The 22,993-nt window shown below is 42.2% G+C and overlaps 2 protein-coding genes across 3 annotated transcripts in view; one reads left to right on the forward strand and one right to left on the reverse strand.

Moving 5' to 3' along the window:
* The window catches only part of LOC311000765 (transcriptional regulator Myc-1-like), a 294,713-nt gene that overhangs the window by 235,132 nt on the left and 36,588 nt on the right, over positions 1-22,993 (reverse strand). The gene's annotated exons all lie outside the window — the stretch shown is intronic.
* LOC311000691 (CYFIP-related Rac1 interactor B-like) lies at positions 440-22,865 on the forward strand. The gene is made up of 11 exons (XM_083991462.1): positions 440-611; positions 9,690-9,763; positions 10,098-10,219; positions 13,564-13,669; positions 17,543-17,679; positions 17,780-17,857; positions 19,136-19,252; positions 20,257-20,336; positions 20,451-20,577; positions 22,416-22,486; positions 22,583-22,865. The coding sequence occupies exons 2-11, from the start codon at positions 9,691-9,693 to the stop codon at positions 22,650-22,652; spliced, it is 981 nt and encodes a 326-aa protein (XP_083847588.1). The 5' UTR covers positions 440-611; position 9,690; the 3' UTR covers positions 22,653-22,865.

The raw sequence follows: 22,993 nt of genomic DNA on the forward strand, positions 1-22,993 counted from the left end.
TGTCAATAAAAACTTTTCTGATTCTGATTCTGAAATAAAAATAAAAACTTTTTGAGATGAAGCTGGCATTGACCAGCCAGATGTTTGGTTATAACCTCCTTCATCCATAACTTTGATCTCCTCCTCCTCCTCCTCCTCCTCCAGAGACTCAGATTTTCAAGTTTGTTTGTTTTTGATCCTGTTTGACTTTTAGAAAGTTTCAGTTTGGGTTAAATGTTGGCAGCGCCGGGCTTCCGTAGCTGGGCTGCGGTTGCACCAGCAGCAACAGCAGCAGCAACAGCAGCATTAACAGCAGCTCTACTCTACTCAGGTTGAAGCTACAGACAGACAGTCAGTCAGACAGTTGCACCGCTGCTGCCTTCACGGCTCATTGATTGGCTCAGACTCTTCAGTTCCTCCTGAGGAAATCACTCCTTTTATAGTTAACGCGGCGGCTGCGCGGCTCTTTTCCGGGTTGACACTCACTCAGCATGTAGAGGAGGAGGCGCAGAGCCGCAGACACCTGGACCTGGACCTGGACCGAGGAGGACACAACGGAGTCAGCGCCAGGACGCAGCGCAGCGCACGGATCGATCCGCACGTATCGATCGATCAGCAGCTATCAAGTGAAGGTGAGGAGGAGGAGGAGGTGGGAGGAGGAGGAGGTCGGGGGGGTATCAGGATCTCTAGTCTGGGTGGGTCCTGTTCTCGGATCAGACATGTCAGGTCCTGCAGCAGCAGCAGCTGCAGCGGCGGCACCAGGAAGAAGCTCCGGAGCTCCGGCGGATCAGCGGCGCAGCGGTGGCCGGGATAGAGCCGCTGATCCCCGGGTAGAGCGGAGCAGCATCCCCCGGCCTGACCACCACACACACACACACACACACACACACACACACACACACACACACACACACACACCGACCGATGGTGGTAACGGTGTGCACGAGGAAGCTGCTCTCATACACACACACACACCGACAACAGCTGGAGGTACTACTACTGAGTATTAAACTACTGTTTCTGTCCTACTACAACTACTGCAGAGAAAAACTACTATAACTGCTTGAGTACTACCTCTACTGCTACTAATGCTACTACAACAGAGTAGCCTACTACTTATGCTGAGTACTACTACAGAGCAGGGCCGTTGCTAGGAATTCTGGGCCCCCTGAAAGAATAGGCTACTAAAGTGGGCCCCTGACTCTTCCCCTTCTTCCTTAGACTACGTATGTATTATCATTTTGTATTTAGCCTACTTTGTTGTGATGCTAATGCAGTATTACTATGAGTATTAGTCAGGGTCATATGCAGAATAAATCAGTCATACAAAGATTAGACTACTGGGTATTTTGGGGCCCCACTGGGCGCTGGGCCCCTAGAGTTATCACCACCTTTCTCCTCTATACGGCCCTGCTGCAGAGTACTAGCCTCCTACTACTCATTAATACTACTGCTACTGTTGTGAACTTCTTCTTTGTGTTACTGAACTACTGTTGCAGTGCAGTTCTAGTACTAGTACTGCTACCTACTACTACTGTGTACAATAGGCTACTGTTCCTGTGTACTAGAGTATAACTGCTTTAACAGAATACTACCACTACCAATACTACTACTATTGTGTACCTTGCAGTACCTCACTGTATACTACACCTGTATAGTTCAGAGTACCACAGTACTTCATAGTACTACACCTTTGAACTACAAATGTAATATTTACAGTACCACACAGCGTACTACTACTACTGCGTATAACAGAGGGTCCAGACTGCCAAGCGGTCATTGACCTCTTGGCACAGCGGTTTGCATCGTCGTGGGAGACCAGGGTTCGAACCCCACCGGTGGCGGTCCGTACCGAAACATAACGCAGACGGCCAGATTAACATCAGCTACACGTACTTCACAGTACTACACAGTACACCTGACAGCAGTAGTACTTCACTAAAGCTCCTAATACAGGGTCGATGTAAAAACAACCGCCAGGGTTTTCTGTGACTTTGTGATGTCACAACAGAGCAGCCAATCTGATTGGATGGAGGCAGGTTACTGACGGCGCCTCCACCTGTAGCTCAGCAGGTCAGAGGTCACAGGTCAAAGGTCAGGTGACGGTGGACCGGAGGCAGCGAGGGACAAAAAGGTTTTTGTGATGAAGCAGAGTAGGAGTCGATGTTTTCATTTTGAATTGAAATTTGTTTATTTCGGTCATACAACACCAACATAAAAATCAACCATTCTGTGTGGCTAAATTGTTCACACAGCTGATCGATCAATCAATCGATCGTCTATCGGCCCCAAACTATCGTTCTCATATCGGCCTTTAAAAACCCACCTGGCCAACGTCTGTTAATGAGTCACTGTGTAGTTTTACTTGTACTTCACCTGTTGCTGCTGTTCTCCATCACTCCACCTCTTCTTAACTGGTTTGTTACGTCTTTATACGGTTGTGTTGCTCTATCTATCTATCTATCTATCTATCTATCTATCTATCTATCTATCTATCTATCTATCTATCTATCTATCTATCTATCTATCTATCTATCTATCTATCTATCTATCCATCCATCCATCCATCCATCCATCCATCCATCCATCCATCCATCCATCCATCCATCCATCCATCCATCCATCCATCCATCCATCCATCCATCTATCTATCTATCTATCTATCTATCATCTATCGTTCTATCTATCGTTCTATCTATCGTTCTATCTATCTATCTATCGTTCTATCTATCGTTCTATCTATCTATTGTTCTATCTATCTATCGTTCTATCTATCTGTTTGTCTGTTGGTCTATTACTTCTTTTTCTCTTTCTTTCTACCCCTCTCTCTCTGTCTCTTTCTATATATCATATATCATATATACCATCCATCTACCTATCTACCTATAGTCGTACCTCAAAATTATTCATACCCCTGTCAAATTCAAGGAATTTCCTAATTTGTCAGTCACAGATTAGTATTTCAACTCAGATTTGACATGAATAGGACATGAGGGAAAGTCTGCAGCCATGACCAATTTATTTAAGTAAAGTTACATTGTTAAAGGTGTTTATTTGAACGTTGAACAAAAATCACCATGTCCAAAATGATTCATACCCCAGTGATACCAAGACAAAAGGCCATAGGATGTTCAAACAAACCATTCTCTTTAAAGGTCTAAAGTGTTTACAATTATTTTCAATGTTTCTGGGAGTTTTTTGACCAGTTTTATGACTATAAAAGTTGACTTGCTTGGAATATTTCAGTCATTTTCATGTCAACGCAAGACTTGCTATGGCGAACACCAGAGAGCTCAGTGAGGACACATTGGAAATGCCAAAAAAAGGAAGGAAACGATACAAGAAGGTGCCAGTGTCAATGGAGCAAAGTATCATCAAGAAGTACCAAAAATGTCAATAAGTACCAAAGCTTTAACACAGTGAAAACCCTCAAAAACCCTCAAAGGATGCAGTTAAAAGTCAGTAGTGTCACCTTAGCTAGTCAGAAAAATCAAGCGAGATGGTGAAAACAATCCAAGGACTACTACCAAGGCTGTCCTGAAGGAACTGAGTGCAGGTGGTGTCACTATTAGTCTACTTGCCAGCCCATAGGGCCCCATTGTGAACCCGGAAATGTTGAGTAGCCTACCCCAAAGTTTTATGTTAGAAATATGTAGTATGGGTCCCCAGTATTCAGAAACTGCCGGATGCTAACTTATATATATTGGGCAATTAGCATAACAGACTTAATTAGCATAAATTAGCATAATTTCCTATATGGGCAATATTTCAACAAAATTGACTTGGCTGATCTGGGCAATATTGGAGTGGTTTTAGGGGTTATTGATGATGCTGAATCCATTTCTGACATTTTCAAAATTCAAAATGGCTGTCTAAACCGGAAGTGACCAGATTTTAACCGCCAGTGGGCCGATTTTGATGGACCAAAATCTGGTCACTTCCGGTTTAGACAGCCATTTTCATCATCAATTACCCCTAAAACCACTCCAATATTGCCCAGATCAGCCAAGTCAATTTTGTTGAAATATTGCCCATATAGGCAATTATGCTAATTTATGCTAATTAAGTCTGTTATGCTAATTGCCCAATATATAGGCTATAAGTTAGCATCAGGCAGTTTCTGAATACTGGGGACCCATACTACATATTTCTAACATAAAACTTTGGGGTACTCAACATTTCCGGGTACTCATTGTTGGCAAGTAGACTATATATCAAGACAGACACTTACAACAGACACTGCACAAAAACGCATGGGCACAGAGATGTGGCTTTTGCCTGGTGGCAAATGGGCAAAGCAGTAGGGACAGTGTTCCATGAACTTGCCGGCTTTGCCTTTTTATAGTCACACCACTTGGGACTATAAAAGGACTACTACCAGGTCTGTCCTGAAGGAACTGAGCCTTGGTAGTAGTCCTTGGATTGTTTTCACCATCTCGCTTGATTTTTCTGACTAGCTAAGGTGACACTACTGACTTTTGACCGCATCCTTTGAGGGTTTTCACTGTGTTAAAGCTTTGGTACTTCTTGATGATACTTTGCTCCATTGACACTGGCACCTTCTTGTATCATTTTCCTTCTTTTTTGGCATTTCCAATGTGCCCTCACTGAGCTCTCTGGTGTATGCCATAGCAAGTCTTGTGTTGACATGAAAATGACTGAAATGTCACAAGCAAGTCAACTTTTATAGTCAGAAAACATTGAAAATAATTGTAAACACTTTAGACCTTTAAAGAGAATGCTTTGTTTGAACATCCTATGGCCTTTTGTCTTGGTATCACTGGGGTATGAATATTTTTGGACATGGTGATTTTTGTTCAACGTTCAAATAAACACCTTTAACAATGTAACTTTACTTAAATAAATTGGTCATGGCTGCAGATCTATCTATCTATCTATCTATCTATCTATCTATCTATCTATCTATCTATCTATCTATCTATCTATCTATCTTTTTCTCTTTCTTTCTACCCCTCTCTCTCTGTCTCTTTCTATATATCCATCCCCCTCTCTGTCTTTTTCTTTCTTTCTTTCTTTCTTTCTTTCTTTCTTTCTTTCTTTCTTTCTTTCTTTCTTTCTTTCTTTCTTTCTTTCTTTCTTTCTTTCCCCCTCTCTCCCTCTGTCTCCACCCCCTCTATCTATCTATCTATCTATCTATCTATCTATCTATCTATCTATCTATCTATCTATCTATCTATCTATCTATCTATCTATCTATCTATCTGTCTGTCTGTCTGTCTGTCTATCTATCTATCTCCTTTCCTTCTTTTTCTCTTTCTCTCTTTCTTTCTTTCTCTCTCTCTTTCTTTCTTTCTTTCTTTCTTTCTTTCTTTCTTTCTTTCTTTCTTTCTTTCTTTCTTTCTTTCTTTCTTTCCCCCTCTCTCCCTCTGTCTCCACCCCCTCTATCTATCTATCTATCTATCTATCTATCTATCTATCTATCTATCTATCTATCTATCTATCTATCTATCTATCTATCTATCTATCTATCTATCTATCTTATTGATTGATTGGACCGGTGAAGCCAGTGGACTGAGGTTCAGACCGGTCTGATCCGGTCGGCCTGCTGGCTGCTCGGTCGGTCGGTCGTTGCAGAGTCTCTGCTCGCTGCTCGGAGACGATCACACTTCTTCTTTCACTTCATTGACATTCTGCACTTTTGACACAGTATTTTTAGCCTGTGGTAACTTCTTCTGCTCAAACTGAAGCAGAGTTGAGTTTAGTTTAGTGAAGCTTCCTCCTCTTCCTCCTCCGGCGGCGGTGGCGAGGTCGATCATGTGACCAGAGGTTTAAAAAAAAAAACTCAATGTTTTATTCTTCTTTATTCTGTCTTTTATCTTGAAGGGTATAGTTTTCCATCTGGTGTCGACCTACTTACCCCCCTCTTTCCTCTGGCGGAGAGACCACTCATTCATATTACAGTATATGGCCCCATAGTGTGGGTTTTGTTGCTAGGTGACAGGGTGGCAAAGGGAGAGTTGTGGTGGTTTGTTGTTTGTGTCGTTGTGTCGCCTTCAACACTTCTGTTGTGACTGTTTGTCAAACTGACGATTCCGAAAGTGGTTTTTTTTTTAGCACGTTTTTATTTTTGCAGGTTCTTTCCTTCTGGGCCACCGTAGATTTTGCTTTTTCCTTTTCTGCTGTCAGTGTATTAGTCAGTGCATTAGCTCAGCTGGTAACACTTCACTTGAATAGGTATTCATAAGATTGACATAACAGCTGTCATAAACATCAATGAATACTTATGGCAGCTGTTGTAAAGTGTCATTCGGTAAGTTATGTCACTTTTGATGCAAAGTTGACATTATTTGAGATGTCCTTGTTATGAGAACTTGACATGATTTTTTGAAAAGTTTGGCATTAGGTCTGCTATGACAGTTTAAATTGTCTTTATGTCAAGTTGTCAGAACAAAAACATCTCAAACAATGTCAACTTTGCATTAAAGGTGACATAACTTACCGAACGACACTTAACGACAGCTGTCATAATAAGTATAGACCGAATCTCCTTGTTGTTTACATTCTACTTCCGGGTAGAAAACCAGCACGTAATTTGAATGAGATCAATAGTAACGAACGAGAGTTTAGCTATATATCATATTTTTCACGCCCTATCACCGTTTAGACAAATCTGAAATGATTGAAGAAACATCACTATTTCTGTGTGTGTGTTTTGTGTTGCTATGTGTTGTATTTATTCAGTTTGGGGGAATCACAGTGTCTAGAAAGCATCAGTGGCTCAGCTGACAGGGACAGCTAACGGTAGCTAAGCTAACGGCGGTAGCTAAGCTAATGGCGGTAGCTAAGCTAACGGCGGCAGCTAAGCTAACACCAGGACGTCAGCTGTTAAAACCCTCCCGTTGTGGGACACGACATGAAACTACTCCAGTTAGCTCAGTCATGTTGGAACTCAGATATCCGCTGGAGAAAATATTTTTTCATGGAGCGTTTATTGAGTCACTGAGTTATTAAAGTTAAACAGGTAGCTAACCGTTAGCCCGGCTAATCTATGATAACCATGACTAATTACAAAAATGTGCACACAGAAATAGTAATGTTTGTCCAATCATTGGTTTTATAAACTTTACAAACATCAGATTAGTCTAAACGGTGCATGAAAAATTAGATATAGCGAAACTCTCGTCCGTCACTATTGTTCGAATGCTGGTTTTCTACCCGGAAGTAGTTGAAAACAACAAGGAGATTTGTCCTATACCGCGATTAATTGTGAAAACAAGTAATTGTGACATCCCTAGTCATAAGTATTAATTGATGTTTATGACAACTGTTATGTCATGGTTATGACAGTGTTATGTCAATCTTATGAATACCTATTCAAGTAAAGTGTTACCTTTAGGTTCTTTCCTTCTGGGCCACCGTAGATTTTGCTTTTTCCTTTCCTGCTGTCAGTGTATTAGTCGGTGTATTAGCTTTAGCACTGTCGCACCGGACACAGGTAGGTTATGTATTTGTGACACTGTGGTCAAGTGGCGTTTGACTTTAGTAACAGGTCTGAGCGTTTCTCTTCTTCCTCCCACACTGGTTGTAGTTGTTGTTGTTTTTAACCCTTTGTGTCCATGTCGTTGTGTAGCCTACTGTAGGCTATGTGTTGTGTTGCTGCTGCCGTTTGAGGGCGAGTGTCTCACCTGCCCTCAGCTCAGTCTGCGTTACTTCCTCTGCTTTAAATTTAGCTCAAACTTTCAGAGACTTCTTCACTTCCTCTTTTCAGCGGCGCTGCTCCCAGTTCAGTTGTTGCAGCAGCAGCAGCGTTGCACTCAGTGTGTGTGTGTGTGTGTGTGTGTGAGTGAATGGGTGTGTGTTGGTTTTCTCGCTGTCAGGCGGAAGTGAGACGATAATTTAAATGTTTTGCTTTAATCACACAGTATAACTTCAGCCACTAGGGGGCTCCTCGTCTCAGTATTAATATATATAAATAAAGTTTTATAATCACACTACACATGGACAGCTACCTTTATTCTGAAGGAGCTTTAACACAAACGTCTACCTTTATTTTGAAGGAGCTTTAACGCAAACGTCTACCTTTATTTTGAAGGAGCTTCAACACAAACATCTACCTTTATTCTGAAGGAGCTTTAACACAAACATCTACTGTACCTTTATTTTGAAGGAGCTTTAACAAAAACATCTACCTTTATTCTGAAGGAGCTTTAACACAAACATCTACCTTTATTTTGAAGGAGCTTTAACACAAACATCTACCTTTATTTTGAAGGAGCTTTAACACAAACATCTACCTTTATTTTGAAGGAGCTTTAACACATACATCTACCTTTATTTTGAAGGAGCTTTAATACAAACATCTACTGTACCTTTATTTTGAAGGAGCTTTAACAAAAACATCTACCTTTATTCTGAAGGAGCTTTAACAAAAACATCTACCTTTATTCTGAAGGAGCTTTAACACAAACATCTACCTTTATTCTGAAGGAGCTTTAACACAAACATCTACCTTTATTTTGAAGGAGCTTTAACACAAACATCTACCTTTATTTTGAAGGAGCTTTAACACAAACATCTACCTTTATTTTGAAGGAGCTTTAACACAAACATCTACCTTTATTTTGAAGGAGCTTTAACACAAACATCTACCTTTATTTTGAAGGAGCTTTGACACAAACGTCTACTTTTATTTTGAAGGAGCTTTAACACAAACATCTACCTTTATTCTGAAGGAGCTTTAACACAAACATCTACTGTACCTTTATTTTGAAGGAGCTTTAACACAAACATCTACTGTACCTTTATTTTGAAGGAGCTTTAACAAAAACATCTACCTTTATTCTGAAGGAGCTTTAACACAAACATCTACCTTTATTTTGAAGGAGCTTTAACACAAACATCTACCTTTATTCTGAAGGAGCTTTAACACAAACATCTACCTTTATTTTGAAGGAGCTTTAACACAAACATCTACCTTTATTTTGAAGGAGCTTTAACACAAACATCTACCTTTATTTTGAAGGAGCTTTAACACAAACATCTACCTTTATTTTGAAGGAGCTTTAACACAAACATCTACCTTTATTCTGAAGGAGCTTTAACACAAACATCTACCTTTATTTTTAAGGAGCTTTAACACAAACATCTGCCTTTATTTTGAAGGAGCTTTAACAAAAACATCTACTTTTATTCTGAAGGAGCTTTAACACAAACATCTACCTTTATTTTGAAGGAGCTTTAATACAAACATCTACCTTTATTCTGAAGGAGCTTTAATACAAACGTCTACCTTTATTTTGAAGGAGCTTTAACACAAACATCTACTGTACCTTTATTTTGAAGGAGCTTTAACACAAACATCTACTGTACCTTTATTTTGAAGGAGCTTTAACACAAACATCTGCCTTTATTTTGAAGGAGCTTTAACAAAAACATCTACTTTTATTCTGTAGGAGCTTTAACACAAACATCTACCTTTATTTTGAAGGAGCTTTAATACAAACATCTACCTTTATTCTGAAGGAGCTTTAATACAAACGTCTACCTTTATTTTGAAGGAGCTTTAACACAAAATCTACTGTACCTTTATTTTGATGGAGCTTTAACACAAACATCTACTGTACCTTTATTTTGAAGGAGCTTTAACACAAAAATCTACTGTACCTTTATTTTGAAGGAGCTTTAACACAAACATCTCCTGTACCTTTATTTTGAAGGAGCTTTAACACCAACTCTCTGTGTGTTGACAGGATGGGGAACCTGATCAAAGTTTTAACCAGAGACATCGACAACAATGGTGGAAACTTCTTCCTGGATTTTGAGAGTAAGTTACACACACACACACACACACACACACACACACACACACACACACACACACACACACACACACACACACACACACACACACACACACACACACACACACACACTGAAAAGTACAAATAAAGCTGTGATTGGTTGAATTGAAGTGTTGACTCCTCCTCATTACCTTTGAGCAGCCAGGTGCAGACTCGCTGTGCTGAGTTTGGCAAATGCACAGAGGTGGAGCAGGGAGAGTGTATCTGTGTGTGTGTGTCTGTGTGTCTGTATCTGTGTGTGTGTGTGTGTGTGTGTGTGTGACCTCTGACCTCTGACCTTGTGCGTGTCCCCTCCAGACGCCCAGCCGTCCCAGTCGGAGACGGAGGTGTGGGAGAAGGTGAACCAGGTGCTGACGGAGGCTCGGCTCATCCTGGACGACCTGCAGGCCTACAGAGGAGCAGGGGAGGAGATACGACTGGTAAGACCTGGTTCTGGTCCTGGTCCTGGTCCTGGTCCTGGTCCTGGTCCTGGTCCTGGTCCTGGTCCTGGTCCTAGATTCAACACTGACAGCAAAGTGTTAAAGGAGACTAATTCTGCCCCGTTTCCACAAATTAAAACAGTTCCCAGGTGTCTTAAAGACGTGTCTGTGTCCAGGGTATGAAATTAAAGGGACAACGAGTAGTTTCTCCATCGGCAGAACGAAAAATTCTGCGACAATAAAAAAGTGTTGCGGAAGTGTCCTATTAATGTGGATGAATCTACATTACCCACACTTGTTAATGGCTCCATTTTCGATAAATACATCGTTTTGTTATTTTGTCATTATTAGTGGTGGAAATGCTGGGCGAGCCGACCAGCATTTCTTTACTTTCGGTTTCGCGGACGCTGCCCGGCGAGTCATGAGAATAACGCCGCCGAATCACCGTTTATGGTCGGAACTACGACGGTATCCGATCGTCTTCGAACCGCTGACTTTAAATCAAACTGATCCTCACACCGATCAATATTTCCATCAGTATTGGTCTGAGTTAAACATGTGAACCAGTTTCTTTGTGCAGCAGAATCAGTAAAGAGACTGACCTCTAACAAGCTTATTGATCACTCAGGATCTTATTGATGATTTATCACTAATCAGACTTTAATATAATTAAATCTGTGTGACGTTTTAATCAGAGATGAATTTTATATGAGTTGAGTTTTGAGTTTTGAGTTGAGTATGAGTTTTATATTTGACCTTGTTGATGCTGCAGTTCCTGACATCACCTGTAGGTGTCAGTGTTGCTCTCTGTTCAAGTTTCTCATCAATCAATCAATCAATCAATCAATCAATCAATCAATCAATCAATCAATCAATCAATCAATCAATCAATCAATCACATTTTATTTATATAGCACATTTCAAAGCAAATAAATGCCGTTCAAGTGCTTTACATCTTATATATAAGAAGTGAAACAAGAAGAATGACATGGAGACTAATGCACAAAGATTAAAAACAGCAATAAAATATAGCAACAGTAGAAAATAACATAAAATAAAAAACACAAAATATGATAAAATATATTTAAAAAACAAAACAGAACAAAAACATTTAATAAAATAGAATAAAAAGGTACATTCTGTAAAACGGGGGTAAAACCGTCCATCACATCCAGCGTTCAGATTCCAGATTTCACATTCGGATTTTCCTTTCAGGCGGCCGTACAAACATGGTGACGCAAGATGGCGACGCTCTCTAAAGCAACACCCTTGATATACTGTATGTAGATATAAAAGAAGAATTATAAGGCTGCGAAAACCAAACAGGTTTTATTGTATAGCGATTATACACTTATACTAATATATTCATGGGTAGTAGGTTCAGATTTTAACAATAAACCTTGACAATTATTACACCCTGGACCTTTAAAGGGATAGTTCACCCAAAATTGAAATTTCACTCATTATCTCCTCCCCCTCATGTGGACTAAGGGCTGGGAGAAGTTTCAGAGTCCTCCGTGGCTTCTCTGAGTTACAGGGGATCTCCGTGCAGCAAATCTCGCAAGATTTGGACGGACCAAGAAGAGGAGCTTCCGCTACAAAACAAGCTTGAAATATAGACTTATTTAATTTTTTTCTGAACAATTTCTCATTTCGGGGCTTCAATACAAGACGGACATTACATACGAGCAGCATGGAGGTATTTGGATGTTTTTTGGTGTGTCTTTTTGTTACGAAGACAGTTGGTATCCATTTGCAACCGTTATATGGACATGCACTGCTACGCCGAGACCCCCTGTAACTCAGAGAAGCCACGGAGGACTCTGAAACTTCTCCCAGCCCTTAGTCCTTAGCCCTTAGGGTGAACTATCCCTTTAATAAAGTAAAGTCAGTCTGATCTTTGGTCTTGCACCGAGTTCTGAGACTCCAGAACCAGAACCAGAAGCTTGTGTGTGTGTCTGAAAGCAGCCAGACTGAAGCGGTTGAGCTGCTCCCGGTCCACTAGAGGGCGACCAGCGCTCACACACTGAGCTTCACGTTTCAGCTCAGAGACAAAACACAACTGACACAGAAGAGGAGGAATGAGACTCAGAGCTGCAGCTATGTGTGTGTGTGGGTGGAGGGGAATGAGAGTATAGAACTGCAACTAACGATTATTGTCATTATAGATTAATCTGTTAATTATTTAAACGAGTAATCGATTAGTTGTTTGGTCGATAAAACATCAATCAGTGTTTCTCAAACCACCAGACTCAATGTCTTGTTGTGTCCACAAACCAAAGAGAAACTCAGTTTATTGTCATAAAGGAACAAAGAAACCAGAAATATTCACATTTAGGGGACAATGAGGAGTTTCTCCGTCGGCAGAACGAAAAATTCTGTGACAATAAAAAAGTCTCATATTAATGTGGATGAATCTACGTTACCACTTGTTAATGGCTCCATTTTCGATAAATATATCGTTTTGTCTCTATCGTTATTTTGGTATTATTAGTGGTGGCGCCGGTCAAAGAATTTCACATTTCAATTTTGTGAAACATAAGTTATTTCTTGAGTATAAAGAAAAATGGGCTAATGATATCTGGTTTAAACCAAAGCTCAGAACCTGTTGCCAATTGAAAAATGTATATTGTTCAGAACCCTATGTGACTTTGCCATTGGATAGATCCAAGAGATCTTTATGTGCCCAGTTGAGGGCTGGATTCTCCCTCTGGCAGTAGAAGTAGGTCGGTTTAACTCAGTACCTGAGGATGAAAGACTATGCACATTATGTAATTTAAATGTAATTGAGGATGAACTGCATTTTGTGTTTCATTGTCGGTTGTCGGTTATAGAAAATGCAAAATGTGAAACCTGAGTTGTTTTGGGTTGATGATGAGGTAAAGTTGGAATGGTTCTTCAGAAAAGAAGTCTTTACCAGAGCTACTTTCATAAAAAAAAGTGCCTGGTCAAAAAGAAAAAGTGAATTATTTATGTGAATTCCATGTGGTTTCTGTTTCTGTTTGGTTTTGTCTGAGCTCTGATGATTTAGTTTTGGTGTCTAAATATGATGATAATGTGTCTTGTAAGCCCTTATAGGCTGGGCGCCTTAATTGGTGCACGACACGTAAATAAATATAAATACATTCATTCATTCATTGTAGTGTGAAAACGCTTCGCTTTTCCAAAACTCCTCGTTGTCCCTTTAAGAAGCTGGAATCAGAGAATTTGGACTTTTTTTTCTTTAAAAAAACGACTCAAACTGATTATTAGATTATCAGAATAGTTGACGATTAATGTAATAATTGATTATTGTGTGATTAATCGATGAATTGTGTTGTGTGTGTGTGTGTGTGTGTGTTCAGGCCATCCAGAGCCCCAGTGTGGAGGGCGTCCAGGAGAGGGCCTGGTCCGCCGTCGTCCCTCTGGTCGCCAAACTGAAAACCTTCTACGAGTTCTCCCAGAAACTCGGTAAGAGCCTGAACGCATCACTAAACCCTCGACCCCCACCCACACACACCCACACACCCACACAGACACACAACCACACACACACATGCTGTTCAGGTGCTTTACATCTTATATATAAGAAGTGAAACAAGAAGAATGACATGGAGACTAATGCACAAAGATTAAAAACAGCAATAAAATATAGCAATAGTGAAAAATAAAATAAAAACACAGATATCAAAGAAAGATACCAAGACAAAAACATGATTTTTCAGCCTGTTGTTACAGAAAGAATAAAAATACAAAGTGTCCATTAGAGCAGCTGATTCAGCGGCCGATCACTTCCTGTCCGCTGCAATGCATCATGGGTGTTGAGACGAGTGTCAGTGAGTCATTGCGACACGAAGGAAAGTTAAAAACAGCTGGATTCTCTGTGGAGTTCTGCTTCTTCTGTGTGTGTGTGTGTGTTCGGTGTGTGTGTGTGTGTGTGTGTGTGTGAGTCACACCCACGGTTGCAGCTGAGCAGCCAAACTACACCAACTAACTTCCTGTTGTTGTGAGCTGGAGGGAATTCACCGTCAAGTTACCGTAGCTACTGACATAATAACCCTCGCTCTAGTTCTGGTTCTGTGTGAGAGAACTGGACCAGAAGGTCTTTTCTGATCCACATCTCCTTCCTGGTCTCAACATGATGTCACTCTTTAAGATGCTGATGCAGTTTGATGATGTGATGTACTGGCACAATGTGAGCTCATAATCCTGAACTCTCCAGGTCTGGTGTCTCTAACCCTCCTCTCCTCCATGTGCATCTGTTTCCAACGAAGCCGGTGAGAAATCAATCCATGGAGCGGTGGATAAGGTTATTTATTACACGGCTCTATTGAATGCTGCTCTCTGATTGGTCCAGAGCTGTGTTCTGCGGTCTGTTATTTCTGTATAACAGACCGTTGCTAGGGACAGCGCTCTGATCAGCGCAGCACAGAAAAGAGAAACTATGCAGGATATTTACCTTGTGTTTCATTTTTACCGTCATTAAACAGCTTCGGACTAACTGTGATATTAGATAAATGACTTGTAACTTGTTACAAGGAGAGTGGAGGCTGGGAACCAAACCTGCGATCAGAGCCTGACCCGGTGTCACAGCTCTCCTCTCGTCTCGGTGGCACCGCGACTCCGCGACACAAACGCACCCCGTAAACAGTAAAGTTAATCTCTTTTTTATGACAGATACGACTACACACAATACACACATCATAATAACACATGTATGGTAATAATCCATCGATCCACTGATTGATTTTTAAAGGCTTCAAACGCACGACCGGGAGGAGGCTCAGCAAAACAGCGGCCGTGACCGGGCATGCAGAAATGATGCAATTTTCAGCCAAGAGACGCTCGGTGGAAGACAGAGAGCCTCCATTCTCCCTGGAACTAGTTACTAGTCACTGATTTAACCAGCACTAGGACTCTGGAGCTGGAGACAAGGGACATATGGAGCTGAGTTAAAGCAGAAGTAAGCGATCCGGTTGTTTGGGCTAATGCTGCGTTCCAGGCAGGCTTTTGAAACTGAATTTCAAAGGAGGTTAAATCGAAAGCAACTGGACTTAGTTATTTAACTAAGTATAACTAACTAAGTCCAGTTGCTTTCGATTTAACCTCCTTTGAAATACTATGACCTGGACAAATGAGAATATGCACCGGCTTTTGAAACTGTAAATTACAGCTTCACGTCACGACTTACGACTTTGTAGTGTTCCAGGCAACCCGTAACTCGTGTTTCTCCGACCTGTTTTACCTGTGAAAGTCACTATAACGGCCACTCGTAACTTCCGACCCATGAACTCGCACCAGATCGAACTGGTACGACTTCACAGGTCGGAAAAACACGAGTTACGAGTTGCCTTGAAAGCACCATAACGTCTTGTCAGTCGACGGAGTTAGCAGCCCCCGCCCTCGTCATGGATCTATTGGTCCTTGTCCCTACGTCACCACATTCACGCGCATCCCTTGGCTGCACACACAGAGAGGACTGCCCCTTTATGCCGTTCTCTCTCCTCATTGGATAAAACTTGTAGGATACGAGAAAAGTTTTCTCCTCGGCTCAGAGCAGAGCAGAGTGACTGACAGACCCGTGTTTCGGTCCAAACACTCTATGTAAGTGATTGCGGTCGGAAGATAGAACTATTTAAGACTTATATTAACACAAATATATCGCTTACTTCTGCTTCAAGGTGGAAATCCTAAAGAGTTAAGGTGGAAATCCTACAGAGTTCACCTTAAAGTCGTCACAGTAGAGTTGTCAACGCCAACGCTCGCTGAAAAATGAAACAGTGCATGGTTTTTGTATCTGTGAAAACAGCCTGAAAGTGAATGAATGAGAACAACAGTTGTGTTGTTTAATACTTGAAGGACTCAGTCATGACTCTGTGACTTCCTGTTTGTGTTGAGTCATAATAATTCACCATTTGTTCTCTGTTGTTAACTTCATGTTGCTGCAGTTTGATGTGAAACTGTTCTTTGATAGAGCAGTGTGTTTTTGTTTTTTCACTTTTATCGTTGTATTGAATGAGTATTCTGGGATCGTGACAAGTCTAGTCCAGAGTCAGAAGGTATGACGGTCTGACGGTCTGAAGGTCTGGATGTGACATCACATTTGCCCAATTCCAATTCTATTTTTCATCCCTACCCCTACCCCTAGCCCTTAACCCTTGCCCCTTGAAACGGAGCTACAATTCAACCTGACTTTCAACCCCTACGAATTGGGACACCACTTCAACAATCACATACGTCATCAGTCGTCTCTGCTGGCTTTCACAGAAGCAGACGTGACGAGCTTTTGCCACAAATCCTCTATTCAAAACCACGTTAACTTAATAAAATAAAATAAAATAAAATTTAATGAAGACTGATCAGTTCATTGTAAAACATTTATTTATTGATGTAAATGTGGTGGTTTCTGTATGTAGGCTAGAGCCCCCAGGCAGTGCTGCTCCTGTGTCCAATACACACATGAAGCTTCACTTTTAATTCAAACAAACTAATGCGACTGCCACAATTATTACACTTTATCAATGAGACCAGCATTTATCTCCTAAAAAATAACCAGCCGGCGGTAAACCTTTAAAAACCTGCGGGTAAGTTAATTAGCGATGGTCTTTTCCCCCGGGATGACGACGGAGGTTGGCCGGCTGACAAGCTCTCCGGACGGGTGGTGTCTCTGTGACGAGACGTTGATCTGCTCCACAGGTGGAGCTTCACTTCTCCCAAAAACATCGGAGCAAACGTCTAAACAGCCTCATGTGGATAAACCGAACGCACATTGGGGATCTAAACAGCTACTTTCTCACATGAAAAAATATTAAAACTTAACAAAATGATGTAATAACAACGCTACAGTGAGAAATAAAACAGCTGCCGGTTGCCGCAAGATGCATTCTGGGAAACTTGTCATAGCCCTCGGTCCGTAGTGTGCCCCTGAAAAATCTCCGTTTGAAGGTCCAGATAGCCCTACCACTTCCCCTTATCCTTCGTCTGAACCAGAATTGGGACACCCCTACCACTTCACTTCATGTGCTTATAGCTGAGCTCTTATTAAGAACTTTAAACTTTATCTATTTTCTTTTATTTTACTTTGATTTGCTCTTGCTTTTAACTCTGTTTAACTTTTTAGTGTTTGTTTGTTTTTATTCTGTTTTATGCTTCTCTTTTTTTTTTTATGTTTTGTCTTTATGTAAAGCACATTGAGTTGCCTTGGTATGAAATGCGCTATAGAAATAAAGATGCCTTGCCTTGTCTTGCCTTCACGTAAAGGCGCAAAAGAAGGGTTAGGGCCAAGAGCTAGGGCTAAGGGGGGAACTGGAATTCACCCATTGTCTCTGTCTCTGTCTCCGTCAGAGTCCAGTCTTCAGTGTCTCCTCGACGTCCTCACCAGCTCTGGTTCGACTCCCACTCAGCATCTGGAGCAGAAACAGGCTCTGGCTCGTCAGTTCGCCCACATCATGCACTTCACGCTGCGATTCGACGAGCTCAAGGTCTGACTCTAAGCCCCGCCCCCTCCTTTTCTTCATCCTCTTCCTCTTCATCCTCATCTTTATCTTCATCCTCCTCATGTGTCCACTCTGTCTCTTCCAGATGACCAACCCTGCCATCCAGAACGACTTCAGCTACTACCGCCGCACCATCAGCCGCATGCGCATAAACAACCTGTCTGTAAGAGACACACACACACACACACACACACACACACAAATAGAAGTACAGTAGGTCGGTTTAACTCAGTACCTGAGGATGAAAGATTGTGCACATTATGTAATCTAAATGTAATTGAGGATGAACTGCATTTTGTGTTTCGTTGTCCGTTATATGACGAAGCCAGAACAGGCAGCTTTTGTTTCAGAAAATGCAAAATGTGAAACCTGAGTTGTTTTGGGTTGATGATGAGGTAAAGTTGGAATGGTTCTTCAGAAAAGAAGTCTTTACTATAGCTACTTTCATAAAAAGGGCCTGGTCAATAAGAAAAAGTGAATTATTTATGTGAATTCCATGTGGTTTTTGTTTCTGTTTTTGTTTTGTTTTGTCTGTGCTCTGATGATTTTGTTTGTTGTCTAAATATGAAATGTGTCTTGTAAGCCCTTACTGTGCGTTCACACCAAAAGCTTCCAAAGCGTAAAAACACCGGAAGTCAATTCATTTTCAATGAGAGCCCGGCGACACTGAGAGTCCAAAGTGTTACCTGGCGTTACCAAAGCGTCCAAAGTGTCCAAAGCTTCCAAAGCTTCCAAAGTGTCCAAAGCTTCCAAAGTGTCCAAAGCTTCCAAAGTGTCCAAAGTGTCCAAAGCTTCCAAAGTGTCCAAAGCTTCCAAAGCTTCCAAAGCGTCCAAAGTGTCCAAAGCTTCCAAAGCTTCCAAAGTGTCCAAAGTGTCCAAAGCTTCCAAAGCGTCCAAAGTGTCCAAAGCTTCCAAAGTGTCCAAAGCTTCCAAAGTGTCCAAAGCTTCCAAAGCGTCCAAAGTGTCCAAAGCTTCCAAAGCTTCCAAAGTGTCCAAAGTGTCCAAAGCTTCCAAAGTGTCTAAAGCTTCCAAAGTGTCTAAAGCTTCCAAAGTGTCCAAAGCTTCCAAAGCGTCACCAGATGAGAAGTTGAGCCAGGTTTAACTTTAGGGTAATTAGCTATGACGCGGTTCGGCGGCAACCTGTCAGAATAGAGATGTCCGTCGGCTGCCTTTTTTTTTCTTTTTTTTTGTATTTCGGCTCCCCAATGACCAGCGAGATCGAACTTTGACGTCAGTCACGTGACAAGCGACCAAAGCTGCTGAAAATATTTGCCGTTTTGTGAGCTGTCTTGTCCGACGCCCAGCCTCGAGCGTTTTTGACGCTTTGGAAGCTTTTGGTGTGAACGCACAGTAATAGGCTGGGCGCCTTAATTGGTACATGACACTTAAATAAATATAAATTCATTCATTCATTCACACACACATGCTTTTTTTTTTTCAGGCCGACGCGGGGAATGAGGTCAACAACGAGCTGGCCAATCGGATGTCTCTGTTTTACGCCAGCGCCACGCCGATGCTGAAGACGCTAAGTGACGCCACGTCGAAGTTCGTCTCAGACGTGAGTCCGGACGTCAAAAACGTTCATCTGGCGCTCTGGTTCTGTTTTATTTAGTGTCTGTTATAAACTGTGGACGTTCGTACTCACATTGGTGCTGTAATGCAGTTTTCAGCCTGTAGGTGTCAGTGTCAGGACTGAACTACGGTGGCTCTGAGGGGTCAAACTCACTGCAGCTGAAGACAACAGATGCACAAAGACACAAAGTCAGAAAACACAAGTGTTTCTGGGGGACACATAAACCTCAATGTGTCCCCCAAAAAACCCTTCCTCTTCCTCTGTCAATCTGATGAAGCAGTTTTCTGACTTCGTAGCAGCGAGTTGACCCCTCAGAGCCACCATACCGAAGTATTAAAGGGATAGTTCAACATTTTGGCAAATTGGCAGTCGAATCTCCATAATCCCTATAGTCATAGCAGTAGGTTTGTTACCTTTAATTGTCGGTGCAAGCTATTTTTAGAACGGCGGAGCAGAGCCGCAAGCTGCTCAGAGCTACGCTACGGAGGCTCATGGGATTTCTTGATTTCCCTCTTCAAACTCATCAAATACACAATCCAGAGTTGTTTTAGAGGTAAATTCATGCAAAACCGCTGATGCGCGTTGCCTTCAGGGACAGTTTTTCATCAAGCAGTCTCTGCATTTCCCTCTAAAACAACTCTGTGTGGTAACGTTGTGTTATTATCTCATAGCGTGGTGAATGTGCAGCTCACAACTTGTCCACCAGAGCGTTGTGGAGTTGTTGGATTGTGTATTTGATGAGTTTGATGAGGCAAACCAAGAAATCCCATGAGCCTCCGTAGCGTAGCTCTGAGCAGCTCACGGCTCTGCTCCACTGTTCTATAAACAGCTTGCACCGACAATTAAAGGTAACGAACCTACTGCTATGACTATAGGGATTATGGCAATGGGCCCCCAAAATGTTGAACTATCCCTTTAACATAGTGATTATTGGTTATTTAACGATAACGACTGAGGCTGATTCTCTCACGTCGTCGTTGTTTCTGCAGAACTCCGACGTCCCGGTGGAAAACACCACAGACTGTCTGAGCACGATGGCCTGCGTCTGTAAAGTGATGCTGGAAACACCGTGAGTCCTGACGAGTCCCTGAATGCATCATCATCATCATCATCATCATCATCATCATCAGCAGCAGCACCCTGACTGTGTGGGTGTGTGTGTGTGTGTTGTGTGTGTGTGCAGGGAGTATCGCAGTCGTTTTGCCAGTGAGGAGACGGTTCTGTTCTGCCTCCGTGTGATGGTCGGCGTCATCATCCTGTACGACCACGTCCACCCGGCCGGGGCCTTCGTCAAGACCTCCAATATAGACGTATGTTAACCACACACACACACACACACACACACAATTGGAACGGATCACGGATCAACTGTGACCCGTTTGGCACCACTACTTCGATATTCAATATTTCGATTTACCTTCTTAAAGGGATAGTAGCATTTTTTTTAAAGTGTGGTTGTATGATCTACAAATGGCCCCTAAGTACTTTAATTGCAGTAGAAGAGTCTCTGCACTCCTCCCGTTAGCAACGCCAGCCCATAATAGCCCTGCCCAGAGATTTACAACATACATTGTTGTGAATGGACCCAAAGAAACGGCCTATTTTCACGGCCTAAGAGGTTTTACCTGAAAAAAAATACACAGTTCCATTGTTCGCCATAATATAATTTTAAACCGCAGTTTTTATTTGGACCTAACCAACTGCTGATCGGCGGGCGCTAACCCTGGGCGGAGGGATACGTGAGTTGGTTAGGTCCAAATAAAAACTGTGTTTTTCCTGAACTTTGAGGGGCTGGAAAAAATTATATTATAGTGAACAATGGAACTGTGTATTTTTTTTTTCAGGTAAAACCTCTTTTAGGCCGTGAAAATAGGCCGTTTCTTTGGGTCTGTTCACAACACTGTATGTTGTAAATCTCTGGGCAGGGCTATTATGGGCTGGCGTTGCTAACGGGAGCAGTGCAGAGAGTCTGCTACTGCAATTCAAGTACTTAGGGGCTATTTGTAGATCATACAACCACACTTTAAAAAAATGATACTATCCCTTTAAAGGGACAGTTCAACATGAATTCCAGTCCCCGCCTGGACTAGCCCTTGCCCTAGCCCTTGGCCCTTGGCCCTAACCCTTCGTTTAGCGCGTTCACGTGAAGTGGTAGGGGTGTCCCGATTCTGGTTCAGACGAGGGTTAGGGGGAAGTGGTAGGGCTATCTGGCCCTTCAAACGGAGATTTTTCAGAGGCACACTACAAACATAGGGGTATGACAAGTTTCTGTGCTGTAGCGCTGTTATTATGTCATTTTGTTAAGTTTTAATATTTTTTCATGCAAGAAAGTAGCTGTTTAGATCCCCAATGTGAGGTCGGTTTATCCACATGAGGCTGTTTAGACGTTTGCTCCGATGTTTTTGGGAGAAGTGAAGCTCCACCTGTGGAGCAGATCAATGGCTCGTCACAGAGACACCACCCGTCCGGAGAGCTCGTCAGCCGGCCAACCTCCGTCGTCATCCCGGGGGAAAAGACCATCGCTAATTAACTTACCCGCAGGTTTTTAGAGGTTTACCACTGGCTGGTTAAATTCGTTTTAGGAGATAAAAGCTGGTCTCATTGATAAAGTGTAATAATTGTGGCAGTCGCATTAATTTAAAGTGAAGCTTCCTGTGTGTATTGGACAGAGGAGCAGCGCTGCCTCGGGGCTCTGGAGCCTACGGACAGAAACCACCACATTTACATCAATAAATAAATGTTTTACAATGAACCAATCAGTCTGTATAACATTTTATTTTATTTTATTAAGTTAACATGGTTTTGAATACAGGATTTGTGGTAAAAGCTTGTCACGTCTGCTTCTGTGAAAGCCAGCAGAGACGACTGATGACGTATGTGATTGTTGAAGGGGTGTCCCAATTCGTAGGGGTTGACTTTCAACCCTTACCCCTTGTAGCTCCGTTTCAAGGGCAAGGGTTAAGGGCTAGGGGTAGGGATGAAAAATAGAATTGGAATTGGGCCTTAGTCAGATTCTCCTATCACCATAATCCCTCCCCTAGTCATAAGAAGCATTAGAAATGTGAATCTTATTTGGGGAAAGATTGACAGCCCTAGTCTGGTTCTGGTTCTGGTTCTGGTCCTGAGGTTGTGTGTCTGTGTGTGGCAGATGAAGGGCTGTATCCGGGTGCTGAAGGAGCAGCCTCCCAGCAGCGTGGAGGGACTCCTCAACGCTCTCAGGTGAGTTCACCTCAACACAACATGATGCTCCTCCTGAAGGAGAGCCTTCATCACTGACTCCTCCTCCTCCTCCTCTCCTCCTCCTCCTCTCTGCAGGTACACGACCAAACACCTGAACGACGAGACGACCCCGAAGCAAATCAAAAACATGCTGCAGCCAAATTAAGTCGACGCTCATTGTTGTTGTTGTTGTTGTTATTGTTGTTGTTGAAACTACTGAACAAAACCTTCAGCTCCAGTTTCTGTTGAACCTCAAGTTGTTTTTATTCTCATTTCAAAAGAGGAAGAGGAAGAGGAGGAAGAGGATAGAGAAGAGAAGATAGAGAGCGTTGTTTGCTAAGCCCTGCTAACACGGAGCTAATGCTAATATGGAGCTAATGCTAACACAGAGCTAACGCTAACACGGAGCTAGGGGGGGGCGCATTGGCCTAGACCCCATTCACCTCATAGGTCACTCAACCATCACAGTGTCTCTGAGCCACAATAATTACAACCGAAATCCTGCAT

Source organism: Trachurus trachurus (assembly GCF_905171665.1).
Source record: "Trachurus trachurus genome assembly, chromosome: 17".
Classification (NCBI taxonomy): Eukaryota; Metazoa; Chordata; class Actinopteri; order Carangiformes; family Carangidae; genus Trachurus; species Trachurus trachurus.

What these genes read in the sequence shown, in the direction of transcription:
- LOC311000691 (XM_083991462.1), top strand. Translation starts at nt 9,691, where the DNA reads ATGGGGAACCTGATCAAAGTTTTAACCAGAGACATCGACAACAATGGT. An exon ending in TGCGATTCGACGAGCTCAAG is followed by an intron (nt 17,680 to 17,779) that starts GTCTGACTCTAA and finishes TGTCTCTTCCAG; the next exon opens with ATGACCAACCCTGCCATCCA. An exon ending in GGACTCCTCAACGCTCTCAG is followed by an intron (nt 22,487 to 22,582) that starts GTGAGTTCACCT and finishes TCCTCTCTGCAG; the next exon opens with GTACACGACCAAACACCTGA.